The sequence below is a fragment of the Canis lupus genome, chromosome 12 (assembly GCF_003254725.2).
Source record: "Canis lupus dingo isolate Sandy chromosome 12, ASM325472v2, whole genome shotgun sequence".
Classification (NCBI taxonomy): domain Eukaryota; kingdom Metazoa; phylum Chordata; class Mammalia; order Carnivora; family Canidae; genus Canis; species Canis lupus.
This window is the reverse complement of record NC_064254.1, coordinates 43442556-43463909: the sequence shown is the minus strand read 5'-3', so window position 1 is coordinate 43463909 and position 21354 is coordinate 43442556. Positions and strand designations below refer to the sequence as shown.

Below are 21354 nucleotides of genomic sequence, written 5' to 3'. Positions count from 1 at the left end.
AGGAGCTTCATATTGGTAAAAAGACATACTAATTTATTTAGAATATATATCCTTTGAAGTTTTTCTTTTGGGAACTGTGACCACAACCTCCGAGAAATGAATTTTTTTAGAACCATAAAAATGTGTGTCTAGTCCATGTGAAAAACGACCTCTTTCTAGACAATTGGACAGGTAGAGAAGGCCTAGCACGTATATCATCTATAAATGTGACTTTCAAATTCTAATATTTATGAACAAGTCTCTCACAGTTTATGATAAATGATGTTATAGGAACTAATTAAAATTAACAGATTTTTAAATAACTTCCCGCTTTTGCACTTCTTTGGGCTTTGACTCAGGAATCATCTTTCTCTCGTAAGGTGTTTGATAAACTTCAACGTGTATGATGTAGTTGATAACCACTATTAGCCCAGTTCTTTTAAATTGTCTAGGGACAAGTCTAAAGAATGTTCAAAATATACTCTGTGACAAATAAACAATTTAATATAAATGTCAATGGACATTTTAAAAATCCAAATTTACAAGAGAGAGGATAATCAAATAGGAAGTCAGAATTCATTTCCTCTTATTTTTCATCCTCATTTATTTTGAAATATAAACCAACTCCTTAGGTTAACGGGCATTTACAAGCTAATGTATATTTATTTCATGTTAGTAGTTATACAAAAATATGATTGTGCAGTAAGATCTTTTTAAAATTTTTTTTCAAAGAAAGCTTTTTGTCTATATCTATTTAGGCTGCTATAGCATAATCCCGTAGGCTGGCTCATAAACAATTTATTTATCATGGTTCTGGAGGCTGAAAAGGCCAGGTTCAAAGAATTGGCAGAGTCCATGTGCAGTGAAGACCCATTTCTTCATTCATGGATGCTATCTTTCACTGTGCCTTCATATGATGGAAGGGGTGAGGGAGTTCTCTGGCATCTCATTTACATATAAGAGGGCTTGATATACATGTGCACTAGTCCTATTCATTAGGACTTCACTCCTATGATCTATATTTTCCAAATTACCACCTCACTGGAGATTAAGTTTTAACATGAATTTTGGGGAAGCACAAACATTCAATCCGTGACACTTTTTATTTAGAAATCAAATTCCTTTTGATAAACAATATTTTGTACAATCACCTATTCATAGAATGCTGAATAATAACAATTATAGTTCGGTTACGGCTACCATTCATTGAGCATTTACTACAAACTTGGCTTTCATGTAGCCCTCATTTAATTATCATGGCAACCCTACAAGGCAAAAATATTATGTCTCTTTTATGGGTGGGAAATTGAGGCTCACTGAACCTTAAGTAACTTTCCTATAATCCCACAGATTGAAAATAAGTTTGAAATGGAAAAACCTGTTTTGCAAATTAAAAAATTAATAAAAACTAGGACGCCTCAGTGGCTCAGTCAGTTGAACATCTGACTCTTGATTTTGGCTCAGGTCATGATCTCAGGGTTGTGGGATGGAGCCCCATGTCCAGCTCCCTGCTTGATGCCAGTCTGCTTGAGATTCTCTCTCACTCTCTCTCTGTACCCTCCCCCAACTTGTGCATGCTCTCTCTCATAAATAAATAAATAAATAAATAAATAAATAAATAAATAAATAACTTTGAAAAATTTCATAAAACTCCTTTTCATTATATCACACAGTCCCTGAACAAGTTACAATGTAGTTTAACATATACTTACCTCTTTGAATTGTGCTCACTGTCCACATTTTAACACATGAACCCTGATCCTAGGTTCATGATTTTAGTTTTCTATGTACTTAATAAAAATTGTGTAGAAATATATAGAATTATTTTCACTGGTCATAATAGGTCCAAACAAATATGTATCGATTGAGTGCAAAATTTATTGCAGAGTGATGCCATTTTTGTCTTTTTAAATGGCAATAGCACCCTAATAAACACTGACCTGTGGAGTGTTATGTGTTGCTGGAGGCTTTGGACAGCTCTGGTTCCCAGACCTCTATAGCAGAATGTAAAAAAACCAAGACTTTCCTTCCTGAAACAACAACTCCTCCCTGCAGAGTAGCTTTTGGACCACCTGACATTTTACAAATCTGATATCATTCAGCCAATCATTTCCTGAGATGTGTAGGGGTCTGAATGCAGGTCACATTTGTACAAACCTTAGTGTATGTTTTTTTTTACCTGAAAAGTGAACTCAGTGACAGTTGCTAAAAGTATCTCAGCTTTCTTTTTTAAGTCATCTCATGACAGTCAGGATTTAAAAATATGACTTGTGAGATGCCTGGGTGGCTCAGCAGTTGAGCATCTCTGGGTGGCTCAGGGCGTGATCCCAGAGTCCTGGGATCGAGTCCCACATCGGGCTTCCTGCATGGAGTCTGCTTCTCCTTCTGCCTATGTCTCTGCCTCTCTCTGTGTGTCTCTCATGAATAAATAAATAAAATCTTTAAAAAAAAATCTGACTTGTTCCTTTGGTCACTATCATGAGAACTTGAAAATAAATAAGATTTGTACTGTGTAAAGATTCAAAGAGCAGCTGGATACTCCATGTTCTAATTTATTTTATATCTATGAAATGCTATAAAAAATACAAATCCAATAAGATGCCAATCTAACTACTTTTTAAGTGGAAACACCCCATTACACCAATTATATGGAGACACTGAATAATACATTCTTTACTACTCATTGGAATTTCCCTCATGACAGTTTTCATAAGATTTTCTCATTTTCCCCTGAATGAATGTGTTTATTAAACAAAGTAAAGTTCTTTAGCATCATGAAACTTGTGCCTCAAAGGGAGAGAAGAATAAGATATAAATTATTAAAACAAGACCTCTTTTATCTTCATAGGTTAAAACCAAAAGATATGCTTCTCTCAAGTACCCATCACAGGCTCTTTTCCTTACTGAGAGACCATGAGTGGTCAAAGAGGAAGCATGTCTCCTGACACCTCAGAGTCCAGAAAATCGCTCTCTCCCTCTGTTTGTATTTCTGTACTCTTTTACTAGGTGCTACCAAAGGCGGGCAGGAAGCAAGTTTGAAGCAGGACTAATGCTTTCCATTTTAAGTGGTGGCCAAGGATTTTAGAGGTAACAGCAGCCCTCAAGAGCCCTTTTCATCTTGTAACAAGGCTCTGCAGCTCATCCTGCTGGAATCTGGGTTGCCTTCGGAAACTCCACTTGTTACCTAGAGATGTGAGAAGTCTTGATTGACCTGTCCTGCTTCTACAGCTAATAGAACTGTCAGCATTCCTGTCACTCAGCCATCACCAGACCTCGAATACAATAAAGGCCTTGAAGGTAATACGGGAAGTGGAACATCCCAAGGGCACAGCCTTCTCAAAAATGAGGCCCTATGTTGAACTAAATACTTTACCTCAAATCTCTGAATTCCTGGCAGACAGGAGTGAACATGATACAGTCTTGTTTTTTCATCAGTATAATTTTCTTTTCCATTTCAGCATGCTCATATCAATTCAATCTATGGATGTCCCAAGGGTAACAATGTAAAGTTGAATCTCGCAAGGTCAGAGAAGGTCACTCAGAGAAGGCAGCGATGTATGTGTGTGTGTGTGTGTGTGTGTGTGTGTGTGTGTGTTGAAGGATATATGTGAATAACAGCAGCTAGTTGCAAGGGATGCTTTGCCTTGCTAAAGGAAAACTAAAACCCAGATTTCAGTCAATAGCTATTAAATTCTATTCAATTTATTGAGCTAGCCAATATATATTGAGCTCCTTATTTTGACTGGCATTGTTCCCTTTGTTGAGGTTAGACACAAAAGATGCTCTGACAGAGGCTGTTAATGCTCACGAGGGATCCCTGGGTGGCGCAGCGGTTTAGCGCCTGCCTTTGGCCCAGGGCGCGATCCTGGAGACCCGGGATGGAGTCCCACGTCGGGCTCCCGGTGCATGGAGCCTGCTTCTCCCTCTGCCTGTGTCTCTGCCTCTCTCTCTCTCTCTCTCTCTGTGTGACTATCATAAATAAATAAAAATTTTAAAAAAATGCTCACGAAATACACATGCTTTCCTTTACATTTCCCTGACCCTCTTACTATTATTTTTAGACTATGTGACTAAGCTCTGACCAATGAGATCTGAGTAGAGAGGATGCAAACCACCTCCAGATCTGACCCCTGAATACATACTACATGACTGTCTCAGTCTCTTTTCCCTTGCTATATGACTTTGGAGGCCACAGGTTCCAGATGGCATTACTCCAAGTAGAAACAACCTGGATTCTGGATTTCTGCTTAGAAAAGAATGCTCTAGAGAGCTACCCAATCAGGTTAGGTTTTGAATAAGTGAAAACAAACTTTTGCTTTATTAACCTGTTGGGATTTTAGGGTTTGTTTCTTATCACAACATAGATTATCTCAGTGGTTTTTAAAGTGTAGTATGCAGACTGGCATCATCAACAGATATAGGAACTTATTAGGAATGCTCATCTTTGGGCTTACCCAAGATTTTTAAAATTAGATAACCCAAGGATAAGACACAGGTGTCTGTGTCTTAACAAGCCTCCTAGGTGACTCCGATGTTACACTAAAGGTTGAGAGGCATAACTCTAAACTATCTTGTCAATATAGACATAATCCTTGATCTTAAGGTTCTCACCATGCGAGATCCTGGATCTCACAGTCTAATAGACAGTAGCTCTTATATCCTAACCTCTTCCCTGAGGACAAGGCATTTCTTGTAGCTATTCAAAGTGATGCTATTTATTCTTTTACCACTCACATTCCATACCATGTAGTTCGAGATGGAATCAGTATTCAACTTGTACTCCCTTACTCACTTTCAAAGTCTTTTTCTTTGAAACCCATGCCATTCCCCTCCATCACTCTATCCTTCTCTTGGTTCATGTCATCCAGAAGCCCCTGTGTCTCTTTCATTTGTTGATAATTTTGGCATCTGAATCAATGTATTCACGTTCACCATGAATATGGATCGTTTCTATGCACATTTATACTTGTTGAAGTTTCTCCTAAGTAAAATAAATTCTTGAACCTCAGATATCCATGTAGGTTTCTAACCCATTTCTTCTCTCCCCATTCACAGCTCAATTTCTTGAAGACTTACCTACCGACATTGTTCATTCTTCACTCCTTTGAAAACTATTACAGTCTAATTTACGTCCTCAACAGTCCACCAAAATAGGCACAAAAAGAAGGCACTTTTGTGCCTTCTGTGAAGATCACGAACATCCTCTGAGTTGCCAAATTCAATGGGTAATCTTGGAATTCAATCAGTGACCTGACACTGATGACCACACCCTCCTTTTAAAATAATTTATTTTCTTAGTTCTCCTAATATTCTCTTATATACTTCTATTTAGAACTTTTTAAAAAAGATTTTATTTATTTATTCATGAGAGACTCAGAGACCCAGGCAGAGGGAGAAACAGGCTCCATGCAGGGAGCCCAATGCAGGACTCGATCCTGGGTCTCTGGGATCACAGCCTGAGCTGAAGGCAGATGCTCAACTGCTGAGCCACCCAGGCATCCCCTATTTCTATCTTATATTTTCTAGCCAACTCTTCTGTGTCCTTTATTCATAATCATCTCCGTCAAAGTGGAGTGCTGGACTTGCTCTCCATACCCCATTTTTTCTTGTACTGCTATTCTTTCCCTAAGGAATCTCAGCTAGAGCTATAGTTCAATTACTGTGGATGCCCAGATGACATCTTCGGGTAAGACCTCCCCTTTAAGTACAGGTCTTAATATCCACTGCCCACTGACTTTTCTTGGGTATCTCATACATACCTTAAATTCAGCTTATCCAATTTAGATCTTTAGATCTTGCCATATACTCTCCTGGTCATTTTTTAGTATTTCTTATCTCATGATTCTCTCATCAGTCTATTTGTTTAAGGCAGAAAACATAAGTTATCCTGGATTTGGACTTTTCCTTCACTTTCTATGTCAACTATATTACCAAGTCCTATCAATTGTATCATATTGAATCTCTCTCAAAATGTTTCTGTTCTCACCCTTTCTACCACTATTACTCTAATCCAACACTATCCACACTTGTTTGGACTACTAGAATATCACCTCTCAAGTGGCCTATTGCCAGCTATTCTCTAGGATGTCAACTCATTCTTCCTTAAAATCTTCCACTAGCCTCACATTGTTCTTTTTTTTATATAAATTTATTTTTTATTGGTGTTCAATTTGCCAACATATAGAATAACACCCAGTGTTCATCCCATCAAGTGCCCCCTCAGTGCCCGTTAGTCACCCCAACCCCCCTGCCCACCTCCCCTTCCACCACCCCTAGTTCATTTCCCAGAGTTAGGAGTCTCTCACGTTCTCTCTCCCTTTCTGATATTTCCCATGCATTTTTCTCCTTTCCCCTTTATTCCCTTTCACTATTTTTTATGTTCCTCAGATGAATGAGACCATATAATGTTTGTCCTTCTCCGATTGACTTATTTCACTCAGCATAATACCCTCCAGTGCCATCCATGTCAAAACAAATGGTGGGTATTTGTCATTTTTAATGGCTGAGTAATATTCCATTGTATACATAAACCACATCTTCTTTATCCATTCATCTTTCTATGGACACTGAGGCTCCTTCCACAGTTTGGCTATTGTGGACATTGCTGCTATAAACATATCGGGGTGCAGGTGTCCTGGCATTTCCCTGCATCTGTATCTTTGGGGTAAATCCCCAGCAGTGCAATTGCTGGGTCGTAGGGAAGATCTATTTTTAAGTCTTTGAGGAACCTCCAGACAGTTTTCCAGAGTGGCTGCTCCAGTTCACATTCCCACCAACAGTGCAAGAGGGTTCCCTTTTCTCCACATCCTCTCCAACATTTGTGGTTTCCTGTCTTGTTAATTTTCACATTCTCACTGGTGTGAGGTGGTATCTTATTGTGGTTTTGATTTGTATTTCCCTGATGGCAAGTGATGCGGAGCATTTTCTCATGTGCTTGTTAGCCATGTCTATGTCTTCCTCTTCCTCACATTGTTCTTAATAAAGAATGAAATCCTTATGATCCTATGGTATCATTCATAGATTGGTCCTTCTTCCAACTCACTTCACTCTCTTCCTCTTGCTATCTTCCCTAAAGCCACAGGGTCTTCTTTCAAGTTCCCAATCCTGCCTTCCTGCTTTCTATTACAGGGCTTTTGCACAGGCAAATCTATCTCTGAAAGTTCTCTTTGGCCCTCCTTTGGACCTCATCCTCTTTATGGAATTAACACTGTATCATGCTTATGATCTTAGATCAATGGTCCCTTCTTTAGGGAAGGTTTTCCTGAATTTTAAATCTTCATTTGTTATGTATTCTCTTAGATTAACATTTTTTTTCTATAGGGCCCCTTTCTTTTTTTTTTTCTGGTATATTCATAGCATTGATGATTTTGTTAAAATCATCATGATTTTGCCCACTGAATATGTTCTATGAAAGCAAAAAACCCTTTTATTTGCCTACAATTGTATCCCCAGTGCATAAGAACAGCTCCTGATATGAAGATACTGAATGAATATTTGTTGAATAAATGAATGAATTACAAAAAATATGTTTTTGTAATTCATGTTTTCTTTTCCAACATTTCTCTAACACAGTCATAGCTAAACGCCTTGATTTAACTCCCGGACAGAAGGCTTATAATCAAGGTAAGACTATACAAATGTTAGGATAAATAATTTTTAATTATATATAATATATATATATATATATTATATAATATAATATGAAAGATTCTTATTTAGATTCCATGACAAAAAAGAGCACCAAGGAAGAGAAATTAAAATCAGGTCAATTTTCCAAGTTACTTAGGTTTTACATGCAAAAGGAAATGTGTGTGTATTTGGTTAGGGAGATGAAAGAGATGATGATAGATACACAGAGGCTAAGAAACACACTGAGCAAACTCCAAGGTGTCAAGAGCTAAGAAGTCATAACCCCAGCCCATTTAAATTCAGACAAGAGAAGCTGATAACAGTTTATTAATGCTACAGAAACTGTACTATGACAGTTTTCCTGTATATTTCCATCATTGCTGAAGTTTAACCTGATCCATCGTAAGAGGAGAGTTTTATGCTTGGTAAGAGAGTATTATATTTGCCTATTAGCCAATAATGTTTATATCATTCATCTGCCTTGCATATCTGGTTTCTTTTATGATAATGACAGAAAAAGCCAATTCTATGAGTATTTTAGGTTTAATTAAAGGTTATCAAGTTATATGTTAAATTTGTAACATAGTATTTTATCTCAATTAAAGGGACACCTAAACATTTTTCACAATTAAAACTTAGATAGTGATGTCATTGAAAAGAGTAAAGTAGGAAAATCCAGAGGTCAGTCCCTCTATGGAAACAACCATTAAGCTAGACAATAAGATCAGAATAAACTATTTGAACTCTAAGACCTGATCAAACACTTAGAGTAACCAAGTGAGCACGTGTTTAAGGGAGAGGCTGCTGAACTTTGTAAGAGAGTGACATGTGTGAACCAAGCTACCATCCTCATTCCTCAGAACCTCCATGGCTATTGGGGTTAGTGGCCTACATTCCTAGAGTAGCTGGCTATTGCCAAATGGATACTAAGGAACTTATCCTCCAAAAAGTTTGGGTTGTGCATTTTAATTAGTCTGGCAGTTCCCTTAGGGACTGGAATAGGCAATTGCTTTTGTTTCAGTCCCCTTGAGCTGCACTGGTTTTCCCTGTAGTGGCCATTGGAAGATTTAAAGAGATATACACACCCTTAACAAATTGTAATCCACACATTTAAGGAAATTTGTCTTAGGTCACAGGCTGACTACAGAGATAATGGAAAAAAAGCTTCACACACATAAGGACTATAGACTTTGATAAAATAGTTGGGAACTGTCACTATATAAATGGACAACTAAAGCCCTCAATATGTCAAAAAAACAATCCTGAGGAGAGGGTGAATCTGATTTCCAGAATTAACCACCTTATATAATACATTACAATACTCAAAATGTCTGGTTTTCAACAACAACAAAAATGACAAAGCATACAAAGAAACAGGAAAATAAGGCTCTTTCACAGGAAATAAAGAATTTGACAGAAACTAACTCTGATGAGGCCTGTACTTTGGAAGTACTAATCAAAGAAGTTAAATTAACTCTAGTAAATGTGTTCAGTGAGCTAAAGAAAACAATGAACAAAGTATTAAAAGAGGCCAGAAGAACAATGTAGGAACAAATAGGGGATGTCAATACAGAGAGAATTTTTATAAAGGAACTGTATAGAAATTGTTTGGTTGAAAAGTATCATGGCTTAAATGAAAAATTCACTACTGGGGCTCAACAGTAAATTTGGGTAGACAGAGAAAAAAAGTAGTGAACATGAAGCTAAGGCAAATGAAATTGTCCTTTCTGAGGAACAGAAAGAAAAAAAGAATGAAGAAATGACAGCACCTGTATCAGGTTATTCATCATGGGAGTCCTAAAAGGAAAAGCAAGAAAAAAATGGGACAAAAAAAATATTTGAAGAAATAGTGGTTGAAAAGTTCCTAAATTTGATTAAAGATATAAATCTACACATCCAAGAAGCTAAACAAATGCCAAGAAGGATAAACTCAAAGATACCCATATATTATAATAAAATTGTAAAATGACAAAAAAAGAATTTTTAAAACAACAAGACAGCAGTGACTCATCACATACAGAGGATCCTCTATAACATTAACAGTTCATTGTTCATCAGAAATCGTGGAAGCCAGAAGATAATAGATGACATATTAAAAGTACTTTATTTGATCTTAGCTGAAAGGCCAAGATGTGATTTTAAAAAGTACTAAAAGAAAAAAAATTGTCAACCAAAAATTCTGGCAAAATTACCCTTCAGTAGTAAAGGAGAAATTAAGATATTCTAAGATAAATATAAACTAAAGGATTTCATTACTAGCAGAGTTGTTCTACAAAGTTGCTAAAGGAAGTTAATCAATTGTTTCTTTTCTAATTCATTCTTTTTGTGTCCTACCTAAAAAATCTTGACCAACTGAAACCTCATAAAATTTTACTCCTATGTTTTCTTGTGAAAGTTGTTTAGTTCTAGCTTTAATATTTTGATCTATAGTCTATTTCAAGTTGATTTTTATACATACCATGAGGTAGAGTTTGAGATTCATTTTTTTCCATATTGATATTGAATTATTTCAGCACTATTTGTTGAGATGATTATACTTCCTTTGCAGAATTACCTTTATACCCACACAGAAAAAAGTCAATTGACCAGTGGTGCCTGGGTAGCTCAGTGGTTGAGCATCTGCCTTTGGCTCAAGTCATGATCCTGGGGTCATGGGATTGAGTCCTTCATCAGGCTTCTCTCAGGGAGACTGCTTCTACCTCTGCCTATGTCTCTGCCTCTCTCTGTGTGTCTCTCATGAATAAATAAAATCTTAAAAAAAAAAGTCAAATGACCATATACATATGGACCTATTTCTGGTATTTGTAATCAGTTCCATTGATCTCTGTGCCTTCCTTATATCAATATCACATCATCTTCATAACTAGCTTTAGAGGAAGTCTTGCAAAATTGCTGTAAGTTACTATAAGTCCTCCAAAATTCTCTTCTTTTTCAAAATTGTTCAATGGTTCTAGATGCTTTGCCTTTTCATGTAAATTTAAGAATTGACTTGTCAGCTTCTACTAAAATAAGAGAACTGATCAGATTTTTATTAGAATTACATTGAATCTAGAGATCAATTTGGGCAAAACTGATACATTAAGTCTTTTAGTCCATGAACACTGTATCTCTTTCCATGTACTTGGGCCTTCTTCAGTTTCTCTCAGAAACATTTTGTAGTTTTTAGTGTATGAGCTTGATCATATTTTGATAAATTTATCTCTAAATGTTTCATGATTTTTGGTGCTACTGTAATTATATTTTAAAATTTCAATACCAACTGTTCATTGTAAGTTATAGAAATAGTTTTTTTTTTTAAATACTGACTTTGTAAACTGTGAATTTGCTGAATTTACTGGTTAACTTCAGTAACTTTCTAGTAGATTCCTTAGGATTTTATACATGGGTAAACATGTCATCTGTGAATAAAGACAATTGAATTTATTCCTTTCCAATCTTTATATGCCATTTTCTTTTTTATGTTTTTCAACTTACAGCACTGGCTAGGACTTCCAGTACAATTAGCATGACTGGGCTCTAGTTGGATTCCTCTCTTTATACTACACCCTTCAGCCAGTAAGTTGGGGTAATTGTAGGGCTCACTTCTTTTGCATGAGATCATAACTCTACACTGTTTGATGTCCACTGGATGAAAAGAGTCATTTCCCATATTTTGTATGGCTTTCCATTTGTTTATGGCAGGATGACAATTCTTATAACAGTTAATATTTCAAAGTTAGTGTGAAAGTTCCATTTAAGGGACATTTTAAACAATCACTTCTGTATACTCCAAGATTTATACTTATACTAGATCACTAAAAAGTTATGTATCATAAAATTTCTTTCATAGGATGGTGATTTAACATTATATTCTCAACATTTTTTGAAGACTGATCTTAGTAGTAGTCACACAAGGAATATTTGTACATCTTTTACAGATCTGTGCATGGAAGAAATTGTGTTCAATGACCCATCTCTAACCTTGGACACAATGACATTTCCTAAAAACTTAGTGGCAGGGAACCTGGTAACTCCCACATTACTACTCTGTTTCCTTTTATCAGAGAGAGAAAAATATATAATGTATGTTTCCTTTTTCCTCTGAGGGTTGTCTAAGAAATTGTATTTTAATTGGGACCTTTGGTATAATGATCTCCCTTCCTTGTTTACATCTCTTATACTATTGTTTTACTATCTGAATTATATTTATTTCTTTACTAGGAGCTACCTCGAATCCTCTTCATAAATTATTTAAAAATAATTTTTAAATAAAAGGTTGAACTGTATAACAGAGTATTTCTGAGCATGGACTTTAAAATTAAACAGATTTACATTTATATCCTTTCTCTTCTACTTTTTGTATGAGCTGCTGCGAGTTATTCAACTTCACTGCTTTGCAGTTATGGGGATATGCTCAGTGTCTGTAATATATCATACATAAGTGGTAGTGGGATTCCTAATAACTGTTAGAGAACTTCAGCAATTCTGTCTAAATTCAAAACTCTGTTCAAATAGACTGTTTGATACAAATCACAAAATACCATGTTACAATTCTTCTGTCATCAGTGTATTTTGGAGGCCCATTTATGATAAGAAATGTAATTCCTGAAGCCTTCTGGGTGGATCCTTGAGACATGTAATTACTTCCAGCCTTTGAAATGCTACTTAGGAGAAGTAAGACACATTCTTAAGTATTCTTTATGTAAAACCTCCTTGGTCAGTTAATTAACAGAGTTGGAGATTTGTAAAATTCAGCAGTTCTCCTAGGTTTTGGTTTGGTCCTATGTCAATGATGCATGAAGAAACCATTAGAATTTAGGCTTTCACCATAAAAAGGCAATGTGAGTGCTTAATATGAAGGATTTAATTAGATCAATTATTCTCTAGGTAATTATAAAGGGGGTATTCATTTCCTGTTGCTCTAATTGTTTCAAGCTTGAGAAAATGTCATTCTCGGATCTTCAGGTCTATTATTTATCTAATGTCTAACCCAAGTTAATCTTTTGGATGATGGTTGTTTCAAAAAGCTGGCTGAAATATATTGTCCTAAAGGACCATTGACATATGGGATACCAAATGAAGCCTATGCTTTTGTTCTTTAAAGAGTTTTCTTCCCTTTTATCTTCTAAGATAAAAATTTAAGAAAGACTTAGAATAGAACTAATAAAAATGCCAAATTAAGAAGAATTAATAGTCTGGCACAGTTGAAGCATGATAATTCTAGTCACTCTGGTGATGTGTACCTAAATTTCCCAGGGCCAAACTTAATCCATCTGGACACTTGCCTGTGTGAGCAAGATGTTGTGCTGATTTTCATGACATGAAATGGCTCCTTCATTGACTTAGTAAAATAACTGGTTTTCTGGTACTACATATACATTATTATTCTTTTAGTTATAAAAGAAATGACTAAACATCTTAAAAATATTAAGATCCATTTAAACATAACTTACCAAACATGCTGTAACAATATGGCACATCTTGATTTATTTACCTTTCAATCTATAAGCTGGAAAGAGCTCAGTAAGCAAGGATAATAATAATGTTCTTCTATGAGTTCCTGAGATACCCAAACCCAAACCAAAACCAAAACAAAAAAAAAGTCTCTTCGTCATTGCTAGATGGTTGTGTCTTCTTTTTCACAGATCAGTGAAATTTCATTAAATTCTACACATATTTATTGGGCACCTATCCTGTAGATATTTAGTATTATGTCAGGGACTGAGAAGCTAAAATTTAGCATTTTGAGGTACACATCAGGTAGGCAGAGAAATCTGACATCATAAATGACCAAAAAGTTAAGAGCAAAAGCTCATGAATAATTTTCTAAATCAATAATGTATGTATTATATGTGCTCCAAGAATTGAGTGGTGTGAGAATACAAGGCGATGTAGAATGTTGGAGAATGTTTCATGTATAACATGAAATTTGAACTGTATCTTGGAGAACAGATAGAATTTTGAGTGGAGGTAAAGGAATGGAAAAGATATCTATATCTATCTATCTATCTATCTATCTATCTATCTATCTATCTATATCTATCATTTATCTAATCTATATTTTGGTGGAGAACAGCTTGAATAAAGTCATTATGATTAGGTAGAGTAAATCTGAATTTCCAAGACATGAGAATAATTACCTGGTGTAATGAAATTTTTACATTTAGGAAAAATGGGAGAAAAAGTTTAAAAAGTTCCAATAAATGTTGCAATAGTAATAACTTTCTTGCTCTAGCATATAGTCTTCCTCCCCTCTCCCACCACATATAATTCATCTGTCCCCAAAATCCAGTTCCAATCCATTTATATTTTCTGTAAGCTGTCACTTATATTGTGCTGTGTAGTTCCAGACCTAAATAGGCATATCTACATAATATAAGCTCTAATCTAAGTCCTGCATACAATGGTCAAGGATGATAAGCCCTAATGAATGCAAAGTTGATTGCTTTTAACTACTTCTTAAGTATTATTATTTATGTTTTTAGGGAAAAATTATCTGTATGAATTGTATAATCTGGATATCTGATTCCCAGGAAATATGAAGATCTTATCTAGGTAATACCTAATACACAGTGATTTTACACATAGAAGATACCCAATATATATTTTCTGAATACATAAATAGTTTAATAAATACATTTAGGTTCTTTATAAGCCCTAATCCTTCTAGAATGATTGGCATGTGCTGCTGTTGTGATTCTGGAGTTTTCATGGTGAGGAGATTTTTAATTTGCTCAATAAATGAGTCCGATGATACCCTGGATACTTCTTGAACAACTTGACTCCTCACAGCTATAATTCGAGTAGATTTTATTTTTTTAAAGAGTAGATTTGATTAAAATTATGAATGAAATAATAAAATTATAGAGAAGTAATATTTTACTAGCCCAAAATTAAATCTACATCTGGTATTTATTAATCTGTCTCAACCCACCTCCAAATATGGATGGGGTCACTTTTTGTGACCCTGAATTTCCTTCTGCTGAATTCTTATGAAACCTAAGTTCATAATGTGGCTTTTCTAACTGAATGAGATTTCATGTTTCTTTGACCATCAGAAACTTCTGAGTCAAATTTTCAACCCACTTCTAATAATTGTTCAGCCTGCACTTTTTTCTTTGATCAGATTTTTATTTATTTTTTTAAGATTTATTTATTTGAGAGTGAGAGCACAAGCATGAGTGGGAGGGAGGGACAAAAGAAGAGGGGGAGAAATCTTCAGGCAGACTCCCTGCTGACCATGGAGCCTGATACAGGGCTTAATCCCAGTACTCTGAGATTATGACCTAAACTGAAACCCAGAGTCAGACACTGAGCCACCCAGGTACCCCTTTGATCAAAATTTTTACATTATTTTTTAAAAGACTTATTTATTTATTCATGAGAGACAGAAAAAGAGAGAGAGAGAGACATAGGCAGAGAGAGAAGCAATGGGTCCTATGGGTCCCCATAGGGAGCCTGATACAGGACTCATCCCAGATCCTGGGATCATGCCCTGAGCCCAAGGCAAACGCTCAACCGCTGAGCCACTGGGGCATCTCTGATCAGATTTTTAAAATACATTTGCCATATTGTATGTGTTTTGTAAGATTCCTCAAATCATCTTTTAAAAATGCTAAAGTATGAAGAAGCATTCATTTTTAGAACACATACTCTGTTCCAGGCACTGTGTTAGGTACTACAGATAGAAGTCAAAACTTTTAAATTAATTAATTAATTAATTTATTAATTAATTAATTTATTTATTTATGATAGTCACAGAGAGAGAGAGGCAGAGACACAGGCAGAGGGAGAAGCAAGCTCCATGCACCGGGAACCCGATGTGGGACTCGATTCCGGGTCTCCAGGATCGCGCCCTGGGCCAAAGGCAGGCGCTAAACCGCTGCACCACCCAGGGATCCCTAGAAGTCAAAACTTGATTAGTAAATTATAGGAAAGAACACTGAAGCGTAATGAAAATTGGTAAAATTTCATTGGTAAAATTTCTTAACTTCTAATATATGTCAATTTGAAGGATAATATGGGAGGTAGATGTAACCATAAACTCTAGAAGTAGGAAAGGACTAAAGAAGTATTTAATACAACTTTTTCCAAATGTGTTCCATGGAAAACTTTTCCAGAAAACAGTTTTAGTTTAAAGAAATAAATACTTCCTGTGGTCAAGTAATGACAGCAAAAAATCCATGATGGGTACACTTGCTGGGTACACATTGTGCCTTAGCACAAATCAAGGTAGTGGCCCAAAGTGTACTAGTAATCATTCTTCATTGCCATGGTTTTAGTAAAAAACAAAACAAAACAACCCAATCTAACAAATAAAAAACCCCATGACATCTCACTGTAGTTTTGATTTGCATTTCCTTGATGATGAGTGATGTTGAGCATCTTTTCATGTGTCTCTTGACCATATGGATGTCTTCTTTGGAAAAATGTCTATTCAAGTCTTCTGCCCATTCTCTAATAGGATTATTTGTTTGTTTTGGTATTGAGTTGTAGAAGTTCTTTATATATCTTGGATATTTACTTTTCTTTAAATATATCATTTTCAAATATTTTCTCCTGTTTGGTAGGATGTCTTTTTGTTTTGATGGTTGATGCTTTCATTTGCTGTGAAAAAGCTTTTTAGTTTGATGTAGTCTCCATAGTTTATTTTTGCTTTTATTTCCCTTCCCAAATGGGACATATTTAGAAAAATGTTGCCACAGCTGGTGTCAGTAATTTTACTGCCCTGTTCTATTCTAGGATTTTTATAGTTTTAGGTCTTACATTTAGGTCTTTAATCCATTTTGAGTTTATTTTTGTGTCTGATGTTTGAAAGTGGCCTAGTTTCATTCTTTCACATGTAGCTATCCAGTTTTCCAAGCACCATTTGTTGAAGAGACTGTCTTCCCCATTGCATGTTTTCACCTCCTTTGTCATAGATTAACTGACTATGTAATCATGCGTTTATTTCTGGTCTCTTTGTCCTATTAATCTCTATGTCTATTTTTGTACAGGTACCATACTGTTTTGATTAGTACAGCTTTGTAGTATATCTTGAAATCTGGGATTGTGATATCTCCAGCTTTGTTCTTGTTCTCAGGATTGCTTTGACTATTCAGGATCTTCTGTGGTTTTTAGGATTATTTGTTCTAGTTATGGCTAAAATACTATTGGCATTTTGATAGAGGTTGCACTGAATCTGTAGGTCTTTTTATATGCATGTTAACACTATTAGTTATTCTAATCCATGAGCATGAAATATCTTTCCATTTGTTTCTGCCATCTTCAAATTCTTTCATCAGTGATTTATAGTTTTTGGAGTACAAGTCTTTCACCTTTATAGTTCAGTTTATTCCTAGATATTTTATTCTTTTTGGTACAGTTGTAAGTGATGGTGTTTTTAAAAAATTACTCTTTCTGCTACTTCATTATTAGTGTGTAGAAATGCTACTGATTTCTGGGTATTAATTTTATATCCTGCCATTTTACCGAATTCACTCATCACTTCTACTACTTTTTGGTGGCGTTTAGGATTTTCTGTCTATAGTAACATGTCATCTGCATATAGTGACAGTTTAGCTTCTTTACCAATATGGATGCCTCTCTTTCTTTTTTTTTTCTTGTCTGATTGCTCTGGCTAGGACTTTCAGTATTATGTATTATGCTAAGTGAAATGTGGCAGGCTGAGAAAAACAAACCATATGATTCCACTCATAAGTGGAATTTAAAAAAATGAAAAAATAAACAAAAAGCAGAATCAGACCTGTAAATACAGAGAATAAATTGATGATAACTGGAGAGGAGGAGGTTGGGGATTGGGCAAAATGGATGAAATGGAGAGGGAGATACAGACTTCCAGTTATGAAATGAATAAGTCACAGGAATAAAAAGCACAGCACAAGGAATACAGCCAATGATATTGTAATAGTGATAGTTTAGATGGTAGCTAAACTTGTGGTGAACAAAGCATTATGTATAAACTTGTCAAATCCCTAAATTGTTATGGCTGAAACTAGTGTAACATTGTGTGTTACCTATACCCAAATAAAAAAAAAATTAAACAGACAAACCAAAGTTAGTTTTACTTAGTAATGTCCTCAATGGAGCAGTAAAAATATTAAAATTATTAAATCTTGACTGTTGAGCACACTATTTTTAATAATCTGGGTGGATTAATTGGAATTATGTACAAAATATTTCTACTGCCTGTGAAGTAGGCTGATTATCTTGAGGAATAGTATTTGTAGATTAGTTTGAGTTATAGATAAAATGTTTTACCTAGAATACCAGGAAATTTCCTTTTCACTTAAAGAATGACTAACAAACTATTGGCATTGAGACATGAATATTTAGCTGACATCTTTCAAAAAAATGTATAACTTGGTCCTATAACTACAAGAAAAACAACTAACAACATTTGTTCTTAATGATAAAGTTTGAGCTTCTAAGAGAAAATTGAATTTTGTATCAGCTCCCATGATCTTGATAGCTTTCTGATATGTAAAAACCTTTTTCATCAGATTGGTAGTAATATTAATGGATTATTTTTTTTTGATATTGTATAATGAAATGTCAACATTTGGAAGATCTCCATAATTCAGTGGACCAACATGCTCTAAATCTCAAAGGTCATACGTGGGTAAAAGATCCATTCAAAGAATAAGCTAGACAAGTAGATTTTAATGTAACACAGCATAAAACTTTATTGATATGGTTTCTGATGCCTATTGCAGTTAACCTTTTAGAAACAACCACTTGTTGAGTTTTGGTGTAGTATCAAAGAAGGATATCCACAACTGTCTGAATATTAAAATACTCTTCCTTTCCAGATTATAGATCTTGAGATGCTGGATATTCTTTCTATCGCAATAAGTTGAATGCTGCCACAGATAGGAGAATCCATTTCTCTTCTAGGAAGACAGACTCAAAAGATATTTTTTAAATGTAAAAAAAAATATTCTTTTTGCTAAATATTTTTTGTGTTGGAAAATTTACTTACTTTTCCTAAAGATACATTATTTATAATGAAATGTAATGCATATACTATTGTTATTTTTAAGTGAACTAAATATACAATTTTTTCTCAGTTTTAATTTCTAAATGAGTAAATATCCGTAGAACTAACATAAATGAAAGCAATTTGTATCCTCAATAATTTTTAAGGATGAAAAGGAGTCCTGGGACAAAAAAAGTTTGGGAACCACTGGTCTAGAAAAAAAAAACCCTGAGGTCACATTTAAGTCCTTTCATTTATGCATCTTCTATTTGCTAGTATGGAAATGAAAACAAGCACTCCTATTTCTATGATATAGAAAAATAGCTGTAAAAAACTTTAATAGTGTTGTAATTGTAATTGTGTAATAGTGTTGTAAATGTCTTTTCAGGTTATTTCTAGGTGCCCATTTTTATGGGGAATTGGAATTCTGAAATACTGTACTTGTTTTATTTTACTAAAAATACTTTGTGTTTGTGTATCAAATAACAATTCCCCGTAAAGTTTAATGATGTTAATATTAAAATGATGTTGCCATGCAGATAAAAGCTAAGACTCTTAAGAGATATCAGCATAAATAGAAATTCAATAGTAAGGAATATATTTATTATAATTTCCCAAGGGCTTTTTTTTTTCATAGAATTATGACACCTGACAAATGGCTGCAGGGAAAATATGCCAAATGAGTTCCCCTGTTGTTTACAGCTTGTCACAGACTGGTGCAATACAGAAAGAAGATGAATGCATCTTTCCTACTCCAGATTGTCTCTACTCATAAAGAGAAGCTGTCATTTCCCCATCTTAACAATGATTGGTTTAGATCCCTATAACAAATCCATGATGTTCTGGTTACTTGATGAGTTTATGGAAACAGACAAGGAAGATGGAGTCCCACTCATGGATTTCCCTGCAAGGTGATTCCACAGTAGCCGAAGCTGAAGAAGCACTATATATGTTTTTCTGTAGGTGCCACTTTTCTTGTATTCAAATATCCTTTTGGTTTTTCTCATTCAATTAATGCTACCCTTACATATTGCTACATACTATAGGCTTGTTGGTCCAAGAGCAAGGCACAGATCAGCATCTCTAGCATGCCCTGAAGCATTTTAGAAATGTATACTCGGGCTCCACCTTAGACCTCTTGAATCAGAATCTGCATTTTAACAAGATCTCCAGGGGATATGTATGTTTATTCATGTTGGAGAAGCACTGTTGTGCATCAGATGATTTCAACCATGGCTGCACTTTGAAATCACCTGGGAGTTTAAAAAAAATCTTGATGTTTAGGCTACACCACAGAGCAATGAAATAAAAATCTCTGAAGGTAGGGCACTGCTCAAGAAGAATAAGCCTTCTTTAAGCTCTGTCACTGTCACCCTTTTCTACTGCATATATATTCTTAGATGCACCTCAGGATTTATTATGGAAATCAGTGGGGAAAATACTCCATAAGCAGTTTTTTAAAAAACATCTTTATTGAGGTATAATTGATATTAAAAATGGCACATTTAATGAATATAATTTGGAGTTTAGACATTTTCACACACCTATGAAACCATTACAGAATCAAGGTAATAGACATATCCATCACCTCCAAAAATTTCCTTCTGTCCCTTTGTTTATTTTTCTTGTGGTAGGAAAACTTTTTGTGTGCATCTGTGTAATTAAAAAAATGGGCTTGACCCTTTTAACACATTTTTAAGTACACAATACAGTATTGTTAACTGTTGGCATTGTTTTACAGGATATCTCTAGAACTTATTAACCTTGCAAAGCTGAAACTTTATGCCATTGAAGAACCTTTCCCTCATCTCCCAGCTCCCAGCCTCCAGTACCAATCTATTCTCTGCTATTATTTTGACTACTTGAGATACCCTCTATAAGTGGAATCATGCAATATATGTCTTCCTTGATTGGCTTGTTTCACTTAGGAAAATGTCAAAATCCAGAAATAGCAAAATTAAAACCACTGAATCAATAAATAGTACTCAGTAAGAGTTTATTGTGGATATAAGAACAGTTTTTGAAGTGGAAACCTTCAAATTCCAAGACTGATGTCAAACAAAGGGGCATGACATTACATGATGGTTTACAAAGTGAAAATAAAGAAGTTGTTTAATTTTTACAATGATTAGTTATTGAAGTGAGAGTTTCAAAAGGCAGAAAATGATTAAAAAGTGATTTTTTCCCTTTTTTTTATTGGGTTCAATTTGCTGACATATAGCGTAACACCCAGTGCTCAACCTGCCAAGTGCCCCCCTTAGTGCCCATCACCCAGTCACCCCAACCCCCCCGCCCACCTCCCTTTCCACTATTCATTTCCCAGAGTTAGGAGTCTCTCATGTTTTGTCACCCTCACTGATATTTTCACTCATTTTCTCTCCTTTCCCCTTTATTCCCTTTCACTATTTTTTATATTCCCCAAATGAATGAGACCATATAATGTTTGTCCTTCTCCAATTGACTTATTTCACTCAGCATAATACCCTCCAGTTCCATCCACATCGAAACAAATGGTGGGTATTTGTCATTTCTAATGGCTGAGTAATATTCCATTGTATACATAGACCACATCTTCTTTATCCATTCATCTTTCGATGGACACCGAGGCTCCTTCCACAGTTTGGCTATTGTGGACATTGCTGCTATAAACATTGGGGTGCAGGTGTCTCAGTCTTTCATGGCATCTGTATCTTTGGCGTCCCCAGCAGTGCAATTGCTGGGTCTTAGGGCAGTTCTATTTTTAAGTCTTTGAGGAACCTCCAGACAGTTTTCCAGAGTGGCTGCACCAG

At 35.2% G+C, this 21354-nt stretch overlaps 1 protein-coding gene across 3 annotated transcripts in view; it reads left to right on the top strand.

Moving 5' to 3' along the window:
- The window catches only part of UBE3D (ubiquitin protein ligase E3D), a 209498-nt gene extending 190018 nt beyond the window's left edge, over positions 1 to 19480 (top strand). The window contains exon 12 of one of the 3 annotated variants that reach the window (XR_007401277.1): positions 19268 to 19480. Coding sequence is in view for 1 of the 3 variants with exons in the window: in XM_035698084.2 (XP_035553977.2) it covers positions 2986 to 3018 (33 nt within the window). In the remaining 2 variants the exon portion in view is untranslated. Of the gene's footprint in view, positions 1 to 2985; positions 3272 to 19267 lie in introns of those variants that run through there. The other 2 variants (XR_007401279.1, XM_035698084.2) reach the window with 2 other exon arrangements.
- The last annotated feature ends 1874 nt before the right edge of the window (positions 19481 to 21354 follow it).